At 33.3% G+C, this 11,829-nt stretch overlaps 1 protein-coding gene across 1 annotated transcript in view; it reads left to right on the forward strand.

Moving 5' to 3' along the window:
- Nucleotides 1-11,363, forward strand: part of MOSPD2 (motile sperm domain containing 2) — a 34,659-nt gene extending 23,296 nt beyond the window's left edge. The window contains exons 10-15 of the mRNA XM_082768786.1: nt 2,244-2,356; nt 5,866-5,962; nt 6,775-6,871; nt 7,511-7,640; nt 8,773-8,875; nt 9,369-11,363. Coding sequence (XP_082624912.1) covers nt 2,244-2,356; nt 5,866-5,962; nt 6,775-6,871; nt 7,511-7,640; nt 8,773-8,875; nt 9,369-9,515 — 687 coding nt within the window. The 3' untranslated portion in view covers nt 9,516-11,363. The remainder of the gene's footprint in view (nt 1-2,243; nt 2,357-5,865; nt 5,963-6,774; nt 6,872-7,510; nt 7,641-8,772; nt 8,876-9,368) is intronic.
- Nucleotides 11,364-11,829: the final 466 nt, after the last annotated feature.

Here is an 11,829-nt window from a genome sequence, read left to right on the forward strand (position 1 = left end):
ATGAAGTTATACTTCAGAATATGCAGTTATAGTCAGTGGGGATATTGTTTTTAAAAATGGCAGGAAAAAAACAGAGAAATCTGAAATTCATTCACCAGTGCCATAATTAATATTGGAATATGAATTGTAAAACTTCTATTTAATTGAGTGGAGCACTTAAATATTTTATTAGTATTAATTTTGGTTTCATTTACTGTGTTAAATTTTTGTCAGAATCACTTGAGGCACACAGCTAACTTTACACTTATTTTTTTTGCAACTTGGTATTCTATTCAAAATAAATTCAGTGAAATAATCTTTTTAAAGTCAAAAAGAAGCAATATGTAACTATTGTGGCTTCATGACCACTGGGCTCTAGCTTGTTTTGGTTATAGCACGTCTCTTAAGATCTGATTCTCAGATACAGACATATTAGGAATCCCTGCTTAGTGTGAGAGTTGGCTTTGGTGCTTAATAGCCTCAATATTTCTATTTAGTTACTATCTGATTTGCTTGGTTGACTTCAGCTTTATACTTGTGGTATTTCTGTCTATTACAGTGTTAAAACTAATGGTTTGGTTTATGGTATCTTCTTTTTTTTGTACTGTATAATTAAGGTGCTACTTGTTTTTTGTTTTTTGTTGTTTTTTTTTTTTTTTTTTTTTGAGTTAAGCAGACTGATATTTTTACTCTTATCAATTAACTCTGAGGCATGTTTAAGGCGTCACCCTTAACATACTTTAAAAATTTTGGGTTATAGATCTCACTGTTCCTGTTCCAAAAAATACAAAAAGTGAATTGTTTTTCTTAAATTTGCTGTTCTGTTCACATATTTAAGGATAATACTTCCTATTTCTTACACAGCAATACTTACTATTTCTTACACAGAAACATGTCGCTTCAATATTGCATCCTGTTCCAAAATGTTTTTCAGAAACAGTCCCTTATTTTGTGAGTTGTTGGTATTTCTTAGTCTTAAGTTATTTTGTGTCTATTTTAAACATAAATAATTAACTATTTTTGAATAAGGCCAGCTTCCAAACTGACAGGTTTCAAGTGATCTTTGAGAATTTTTCTTCATTATTATTTACTGTGGTACTAATGTTTATCTGCAGTATTTTGTCATCATCAAGAATTCATCTGATTTGTTTTCTGTATGTATGCCTCCTGTCATCCTATAGAAATGCTTAGCTCTTTCACAGAGTAGAGGGAGCCATGAGTGATAAACTTAATTGTAAGTGCCTTTCATATCAACACCAATATTTGGAAACAGATTCCACATCTAAAGTACACTACAGTAATATTTTTTTTTTCTGGTAATTTAAATCAGAGGTATTTAGAATAAATTCAAACATATGACAGGTGCAGTATATTTACACAATAACCTTCTAATATAACCACAATTATTAAAAAAAAAAAAAAAAAAAAAAACTGTGTTTTTTTTATGTTTATCTTCTATAAAACAATTTCTTTAATTCCCATGCTTCAAATTTACATTATCTGGATTCTCTTCTGTCAGTATTTCAAGTGGAATAAACACAAGGCTAAGCAAACTGCCTAGCTAGCTAGCTGATCTTCATCACACCACTAATGTTTCTGATTCTCTGTTTTTTCCCTGTTACGCACTTTGTTGAAAATAAAGAACTCTAAAATTATGATGTGGACATCCAAGCCTGTTGACATGCATATAGTTTCTTAATATATTGAGGAAAAACTTTGGAACCTACAGTATCTCTGCAGTTTCCTATGTACCAGTTCCATCAGTGTTACTTCTTTTAAGTCCAGTACTTCAGAGTTCCATTTAAAAATAATGAAGATTTGTTTAGCATCTCCTAAATGCAGTGTGTGGAACTGTTGCTGTGCTTGCTCTTCAGTGTTGCAGTGATTGTTTTGAGGGGTCTGCTTTGAAAGTTTTTTTTCAGTGGAAGAGTAACATCAGTGCTTGGTAAACTGATATTTGAAGTACTGCAACTTATATGTCTGGCATTTTCAAAAATAATCAACTTAAGCATCAGGAAAATACTCAAGGGTGGGAAAAAAGGCAAAAAAGCTTCATCATTCATGTTTAATATATAACGTAACCTCTAATACACATTTTTTAATGCAGTGGACATTCATCGTCCTTAAAGAATGAATGCACATTAAGCTTGGTCTGTAATGTATAAATTGAAATAAGCCTCATGTTCCTTGAAATACGTGCATGAATCTGTAGTGTGTGTAACCCAGTGTTCTAGTTAATCATTATAACTATGATTTTTACTCAGATGAATTCTATAGAACAAAATTCCAAATCAGAGGAAAGTGACAAAACAGAGTTCAAACCAAAAAATGCAAAGAAAGCACTAACCACTTTTAAAGGACCTTTATTACATATCAGGTAATATTAATTTTCTTTAATTTTTTCAACAATGTGCCTTGGACACTTGAACAGTGAATTTTTAAAATTGTTTTTAGACTATTAAACAACACAGTAGTTGCAAACAAAACAAATTCTTACAATTTTTCTGGTTTTATGTGAATCTTCAGTGAATCTTTTGGTGTAACCATTGGCATGCCTTTTGTGCTAATTAATAGGTGTATATTTCATTTCTGTCGGGAAACTCTCATTGGCTTTAAATTTGTGAATATCTGTAAGAAGAACAGTTAATGATTTGACACTAATTTCTTAAGCCAATGAAATTGTAGCATTTCATAGAGAAAACAGCATACACTGTTAAATCTTGCTTTGTTTTAACTTAAGATGTATAAGTATATACACTAGTAGTTAGAACCAATTTAAATGAATGGGTACAAAACTCTTCCTGTGAGAAGTGCCTTGTATAAATGGCATATCTGCTTAGAAGATTTTGTCATCCAAGATTCTTATGTCTTACAGTTAACGTGCTTCTTATCAGGAAAGTTTAAGAAAAAATAATCAGGAAATCTTTTTTTTTCTTTTCACCAACTTTCAGGTTGAGATGCTTGTTTAGAAAATGATTTAGACGTTAACTTTTATTTTTCATTTCCAGTTTGCTATTAGATGAATGCAGAAAATAAGATATAGGTATTCCTTAGCTAATTTCATAAATGCTTCACTGAATTAAATTTGAAGTGAATTTGAAAAATGACATTTTTATTAGCATGTGAACATCTTGTGTATGTCAAGTTTTCCTTGTGTTTGAAATGAAAATTAGTTATTTGCAAAAAATCTATTTATAGTCCTAGTTTCTTGTATAGCTGTACAAAGGCATAGACTGCAGAGTTATTATCTTAAAAGAATTTCAGAAATCCATGGACATCTACTTAGGTTTTGTCTGAAGAGAATTCAGATGAAATATTTTCCTTTCTCTCCATGTGACAAAAGAAGCTGCGTCCTTCCATCCATTTAAAAATATTAAAAATAAAAAAAAAAAAAGTGCCTTTTTTCTCTTAATCTTTGAAGTTCTGCTGTTGGAGTAGAGGTGTTGGAGATGATGTAAATTTCAAGAAGAATAAACTTAGTCAATTACAGTGGTGCTAATACTTGCTGTCATGGAAAAATAAAATACTGGTTTCTTTATTGTTTTTGCTGTTTGTTCCTTGAGTAAACTCTTGAAGGAGTATGCACAGTCCTTGTTCTTTATTGATGCTGTCACTCTGTAGAAGCTAGACCTGCTTTTGATTTCCCTGGAGTCTTTCTCAGGGCATTGACTTGACATTATATATTTTACTTTATAACCAAATAACCAGCAGATTTTCACTCACAAGCATCTATATCACAGATGAGGCATGAATGGAACCTCTGCCGGTAAAGTTAGGTTATGTTTGCTGATACCAGCATTACCCTGTCCAGGGAGCCCCAAAGAGACTGAGGAGGGAGCTGAGGCACAGCGGTGCTGGTAGTGTGAAGTCACTAACAACCGGTAGCATTTTTGTGCCCAAGTGCTTCTGCAAAGTACCCCCTGCACAGATACTTCTTAACCGATGTCTACTTACTACTATGTGGCTTTGGCGTATGGCCAAAGCTGAGTAACCAAGCAGAACTGGCAAACTTGGGCTCTTCTTTTTGTTCATGCATAGTTGTGGCCACAAGTGATTCATCTCTTCCTGGTTTAGATCATTATTGCATTTGCCTTGCATTCCTTCCAAGGGAAGGTAGATCTCTCTTGGCCCTCCTGATGAATAAATGAATACATTTGGTAAGGCAAAACAAAACAAACAAACAAAAAAACCTGCAATGGTTCAGTTGCACTGTCTGGCAGAAGACAGCTCATGTTGTAGTATGTTTGGAGACTGGAATTTGTAGTATGATCTGAACTGCTATATTCCCACACATCAGATAGTAAAGACAGTAGTATGAAATGGAAAAAAAGCTCTGGTGTTAATTTAAAATACCACCCCCATCCCATACTGTGCAACTGTTTGACTTGACAGACAACAAACGTTCAGTGTTGCCCTGAAGTGTGTTTTATTTTTTTTGTCAGTTGCCACAGTTTGTGGTAGGGAAAAAAAATCAGGCTATGGCACAATATTCTATCCTCCAGCTAGTTTCTTTGCTTATTTTGACACTAGTTAATGCTTTCCAATACCATTTATGATTTATCTTGCAATTCTGTAATGCTCATGGCTGCAGTAACGTGGTAGTAAGACAACTGAAATATCTCCGTTCCTTTTCCTTACTGCTGTTGGTTATTTAGGCTGATAATTTGGGAACAGGAATAAAAGAGCTGAGAGGAGGAGATAGTTACCCTATTAGTCATTTTTTACACATCACTTTCTCGTTTTCTGCCTTCCTTAGCACAGTTCCTTCCTCACCACCAAGAATGTGAACTGCCTAATACATTGCAAAACATAGGCACCTTCCTCCCACACACAATCACCTTTGGACTCCTGTTCTAGCATAGCAGTTCAGGCTCGCCATCCAGCACCAAGGATTTATTCTTTTTAGCTAATACACTTGTATGTTTAAATGAGAGAGAAGAAAGAATTGGCATTATGAAAGGAGATCATTGGAGGAAGAGGTCAAATGTGAAACTGACGTTCTAAAAAGGGGGGAGCAGAAGTAAAGTAATGTTCATTTTTGCAAAAGGCTTTCTGTCAAAGAATACCCATTTCTGTAGTACTGCATACTTTGGGAGTTCTTTGCAAATTCCTATTGTGGCATATTTAAAGAAAACAAGTTTTTAATTTGTTTCTAGTTTCCTCTCAGTATACGAGCATGCCCTGCTTTTTTGGTCTATGTGTTCATTTGAATGCTTAATCCAGAATAAATTGTGGTAGTTTAACATGGTTTTAAAAGACTGTGTGACTCGTAATTTCACAAGAATATTAAAAATAAGCAAAGCCTTTAGATATTTTTTTTTTGTGCATGCACCTTCAGAGGTATGTGAAGACTGACTAATAAGTACAAGTCAACTTAGCAGTAGTGGCTGAGATGTATGCTGCTCACAGATACCTGCCTACTCCTCGTATGCATGCATGATGGCCATTAACGAGGGCAGACGTACAAGGTGGAAATTGCTAGTAGGCTGTAACAGTTTACAGCCCTTCATATTAGCATTAATTGAAACTAATTACCTTTTCCCTTAGCATACCATTATAAAATGCAGAGAGTAAAGTGACTATATGTATGTCTGCCAAGCCTGCTGTTGCAGATGGTCATGCTCTTCCAGATGGAAGCAGTCAAGGGCTGTAGACAACTCAACTGATGCAACTAAGTCCATCCACATGTGGACACTGAGTCAGCCCTAAGCTTCACTACAAAATTTTTGCATTTTTTTCACAACTTTTTAAATGTAAAACTGTTTATAGTGATGATAGCTGAAAGGTTGAAAGTGTTTTATTTTCTTGTATGTGTAGCCCGTTTATTTCAATGATATATGATAAAGATGATTTGAATAAAACTATTCTTTCAATATTTCTCACTAGCCCTGCAGAAGAACTGTATTTTGGATCCAAAGAAACTGGAGAAAAAAAGTGTTTGATAGTTCTGACAAACGTCACTAAAAACGTAGTAGCTTTTAAGGTAAATATCTTAAGCGTGACCTGGTTTACTTTATGAAATGTATAACTTTTTGCATAGTTTTGGGTAAGGAGGTGGAAATACTATTAAGCCACTTTTCCAGTCCAAATTTTTATTCTGTTGGGGTATTTAGAGCAGATCAAAGAAATCTTTTAGCTGAATTTGTGCATATGGCGTACCACACCAAAAGGGATAATCAGCAATACAAATCTTTGGAGCATTGACAAAAAACAGCTATTGTGATTGTTAGTTCTTTAGTGGTAGTCTAATACTTCACTTTTAAAAAAATATGCTTAGAACTTTGAAAAGGGATCTTTTTATAACTTTTTGCCATTTTAAATCTTGGCCGGAAACAAGTTCATAACGCTCAATAATGATGCAGCTCTGTCTGCAGACGTTGCCATCAAAGGAATGAATGCAGTTATGTTTGCTTCAGAAATTCTGAGTTGACTCGCATCTTGATTTGGTTTTCTACCACATCTTTTGTGTTTTCTTCACATACAGATAACTGTAGTTTCCGTAATCCTGTTAAGGGTTTGGACAGATAGTCCATTTGATATTCTTGGCTTTATTTATGCATATAAGAGAGGCAGTAATAGGATATACCACACAGGAAAGAATAAAAGTGGTTGAGAGGAAAAAAATAATGTGATTATTCCTACAGAGTACGATAATTTAAAGACCATGTGCATCACTGTGTCTTAAACAATGTTTTACAGTTTTGGTATTTTTAGTCAAGGCAGAATTAGGTCATTAAAAGGTCATAGTTTGTATGTGTATTTACTATATGCTTGCTTGTTACTTTTTGTATTTAGGTGAGAACAACTGCTCCTGAAAAATACAGAGTTAAACCCAGTAACAGTAGCTGTGAACCTGGCACGTCGTTAGACATAATAGTCTCTCTTCATGGTGGTAAGTAAAATCTTATTGTAGAATTTTTACAAAGCCTGGAGGAGTAACAGGCTAACTACTTTGGATGCAAACCTTTGTTTGGTAGTAAGGCTGACTAAAACTCCCGTCTACCTGACTGAAGTATGGCATTGTTACTATTTGTTACTGTCAGACAGTATTTGAGTGGCCCATACTGGTTTACTACACCTAGCCATAAGCAGATGTTGACTGCAACTGATTCAGTTTCTTGTCTTAAAAAACAACAACAACAACAAAAAGTTAGTGGCAGCTGGCTCACTCTCTTATAGTGAAAGTTTATCTGTAGAAAATCAAGTTTTCTAAATTGTTGCAAGGGCAGGTGAATTTTCTGGAGAATGTTTTCATTACAAAATTGTGGGTTGCCATTGAATCACTCACATGAAACTCTGTTAAAAAGCAACTGCCTAATTTAGGAACAAATGTAGAGAAAATTGGTGAGCATAAGAGAATTATTTCACCATTTTTATTTCTAGTAAGTCAGTGTTCAATGTCCTGCCCTAAACAAGCTCTTATTTCAATAGGTTTTTGTTCAAAAATGCTCCATGTGTTTTGTCATACTGTTATTTTATCCAAGCACCCGTTTTGCTTATTTTTATTTTTACTTTTTTCCTTTGAGGGCAGGTTTTGCAGCTTCTCTGCAGGATCGTTTCCTTATAATGGCAGCAGAAATGGACCAGTCTTCTGGATCAGGTGTACAAGATCTGTCTCAGTTTTGGAAAGAAGTTCCTAGGACCAAAGTGATGGAACATAGGTGAGCATAGCGTTTTCTGTTGACAGGTTTTTTTTAGCCATCATTTATCTGATTAATAGCATTTGCATTATCATAATCAGTGAAGGATTCTACAAACCCCAGTTGTGTGCTTGCTGACTGAAGTATATCACTGTGACTTCCTCTCTGTTTTAAGTTATTAGAGGAGTTTTTTAACATGTAAAACATCATGGTGTTCTGTACATGCTTTTTTTTTATATTGTTGCTTTTTTGCGCTGCTTTAAAAATAAGTGGAAATGAATGTCATTGGACAGGAAAATACATGTGTACAGTAGATACATATTTTTAATAGGAATATGCCCCTTTAGTTTTCTAAAAAGAAGCATGCAAGGGGAGAATTAACAATGCAAAATATTTTCTAGGAAATATTAGAAAATACTCCCTAAATGCTTAGGAAAAATAATTGTAGAGAAGATCTCTGTAAAAGCCATCACCTGTTAAGATGTATGTTTTCCTTGTATAACGGTGGAAAAATACCACTAGGAAAATAAGTATCCCAATATACTGTTTTAAATATGCCTGTTACTCCTTTCTTACATCTGTTCACATCTAGCGATGTCACTGTACATGTTAAGGAGAAGCATGCATGTTATCAGGGAGCTTCTGCTGTGTTTATAAATCGTGTAGGATTCCACTGCCTTTCATAGTGGCATGAAATTCTATTCCTACATATTCAACTGCAGGAGAGGTGGAGTATGTGCAAAATATTGTGATGAAAAAAAAAGATGAAAACAGAAGGAAAACCTTTAGTTTTTGTTTACTGTTTAATAACTTGTTACATCTCTGGTAGCAAGTTTTTGACCACTAAATAAACAAATGGATTCTGTATTACAAATTTTAAAATAAAGAAGGTATATTTTACCTGAGCTTACAGGTCATTATGGTCTGTCTTTATATATGAAAAACTGTCTAAATGTAATTGGTGAACTGAAGAATGAAGAAGCCTTTTCAGACTGTTGTTACAATGGTTATTTATAAAATTCATCAAGCAGAACAGATTATAAAGTACATATAACTAACAGTTGTTTGGACTGTTTACTTTCCCTATTAATTTTTCAATGTTACATTAAACTTACAGTGTTTCACGTATCCTTTTTTTTAACCCTTTAAACAGGCTCAGGTGTCACGTCATAGAAAGTAGTAAGCCTTCTACTCTTACATTAAAAGAGAATGCATTTAATATTCCAGCAAAAACCAATGAAGATTTACATATGCAGGTAATAGTATATTCCTTTGTGCTGAATAAACTTAAAATATGATAGAGATAAAAATAACTTTTGTACTTAACTTCTTTGGTACTTTGTAGGTTAGACTGTTTGAAAAACTTTAGTACTTGAGAGTAACTAAACCAGTAATAGTTTTGTTTTGTTTTGTTTACTTTGAGTGTTAATGATTTAATAAAATACATTTTCAATGCATTTTATTCATTTCTTTTTTTTTGTATGATCTCAGGTGTGAATGATACTCAGCATTATGTACTGCTTAGTAGCATAAAGATGTCACCTGCTTGATATAGGCAATAATTTGTAACTCTTAGAAGTGCTAAGCTTATTTAGGAATTTCCTGAAGTATATTCTGATAGATGTATCACTAAGAGATGTCATTTTTATATTTTTACTGTGCTTAAGTTATCATGGCTAAATAGCTCTAAATCATCAAATACTTTCATTTGTAGTAATTTTAAATTAATGAAACTATTTCTCATTTCAGCTAACTCATTTACTGCAAATTAATAAAAGACTTCAAGAACAGATTGATCGCTGCCTCTGGTTTCAGCAGTTGTCAGCCGTTTTATCATTATTATCAATTACTGTTGTTGCCTTTTGCTTCTACCTGGTGTATACCCAGAGAGGCTGAAAAGAACTGCTTTACTCTGAAGGTGCTGCTTATCATGTTGGACTTGAGTGGAAAAGGTTTCAGTACTGCTCTTAGATAATGGAACTGCCAAAATGAGGCTTGTGAGCCCACAGCAATGAGTGATGATAAAATTTTCTGAAAAAAGGAATGAATGACTGGCAAAGGAAATTACTGAAACTTGACACTTCAAACAGTTCACGAAGATTTTAGAGCTTGGAGTTATTTTCACTGTACAACTTAATACTACTGAACTGGAGGGAGGAAACCAAATACAACAATATAATTTAAAACTTTTTTTCCTCTATTCAAGTACTTTAAATGCAGTATTTAATTTCTTTTCATCATATTCTTACATTCAGAATTACTCTAATAGAAATTGTAAGCAGTCTGCTTAGTGTATTCTAAAGGTTTACTTGTTCATTCAGGAAAATTTACAGAAATTAGGTAGAATAGGCAGATTTTTTTGTATAATCTATGTAAATTCGCGTATAAAGGAAGGTATTTGTTCATAGTAATTATTTTGGTACTTCAGGGTCATTGCTTTCATTAGTTAAATTCCTTATTTTTGTGCTTTTCCTGAATGCAAATGTACTGTAAATATTTCCTAAACAAATAACAGTCACACAGCCATATTGACCAGGAAAATAACCCTTGTTCAATCCCAAAGATCCTAGTCAAATTGCAGGAGGAGTGTAACAGTTGACTTTTGATGACCTAGTTATGGTTCTTAAAAAGGCTAATAAATAGTGTAAGGACTTAACTCTGAGATGTGCAATATGCTTAAATCACAGATGAATTCGTGAAAAAAGACAGTCGAGTCAGGAAGATTAAATGTTATTAAAGGCAACATAAAAGTGTTGTATCTACCATTTCTCCAAAACTGTTGTAGAAATGGTGTATGAAGCTAGTGTGAATTTATTCTAACACGGATTCTTTGTATTCATGGCTGTAAATATGTACATTAAAATGCTAAACACCTTAAAGGAGACTAATGGTATCTTTCATACATTTATTTTTTTCACTCTAGATGAAGTCTAAAATTTTAAAATAATTTCTTTACTAGAATTAGTTTTTGCTACAAATTTACTTCATAATAGATTATTTAGTTTTGACTGGTTGATTTCAATAGACAAGAAGAGATTATTGGGGAAAAATAAAGGTAATACTCTGCCACTGTCTTTTTGCTGACAGTATCTCTCCAATGTGTTGTAGATGTAGTTCCATTTCTAGGAAATAGAAAAAGGCAGTTTAGAAAATGTGCTAGTAAACTGATTAACTAATAAAGCAGCAATGATTTAATATGATTACTAAAAAAAACTACTATGTAAAAGGCAAGTCTTCGGAATTGTTCGGTGCGTGGTCTTCTGTCCTTTCTTACTTTATACAGTTTTACTTAATCTGCATTTTCTTAATTTTTCACTAATCTCATTTCTGTACATTTTGCTTACCAACATTTGGTTTTCTTAATGAATTGGCAACTTATATTGTTCACTGCTTACTATGAAACTTTTGTGTAAATTATTTTCACGCACACAACATTCAAATGCTTGCTTTGAGCAAAATGGATTGTTGTCTTGTTGAGAAAGGTAACTAACTTGTAACTTTCAGATAATACTTGCTAACCATGCTATTAAAATGATTCCTTCATTTGAGTGGATTGAATAGCACTTTACTGTAAAATTGCAAGAAATATATTCTTAGAGTCTTTGCCAATATGAATATTTGAATGTTTTGGTGCTTTCATAAATATTTTCAGTATTCTATTACTATGTTGGTATTTTCTTTGTATGATGGATCAGATTAACATTTTTTTCTATTTTAATATGTTTCAGAAAAATGCAGTTACAAAATAAAATTGAGGAAATACATAGTCTTGAATGTTCAGTGTTTTTAAAGTAGCTCCGTCCTTGGGTTTGGTTCTCATTAGTCTAGATACTTAGCATGAAGTAGGGGTCAATATGGTAATGACCCATAGTCTGTTGCATAATGGAAGTTTTGATCATATTTACCAGACAAAAGTAAAATAGATCACCTTAAATTCTTAGGCAGAGTAAGATAAACAGATATCAGATGATAATACCATGGCAGAAGTAATGCAAATCCATACAAAACAAATATGCGTATCTTGGTAAACATAACTGTGGTTTAAATATTAATAATAGAACACATTTAAATTTGTCCATACATCACTGTTCAACAAAATGCATTCCAGGTAAGACTCACTGCTTTACATCCTGCAGTAGTTTCACAAGATACTGTGCCTGAGCCATGAAGTCTGTATTTCCAGTTTATGCATTAGTTTTGGAAAAAGTAA

The sequence above is a fragment of the Aythya marila genome (genome assembly GCF_965140915.1).
Source record: "Aythya marila genome assembly, chromosome: 1".
In the NCBI taxonomy this organism is placed as follows: domain Eukaryota; kingdom Metazoa; phylum Chordata; class Aves; order Anseriformes; family Anatidae; genus Aythya; species Aythya marila.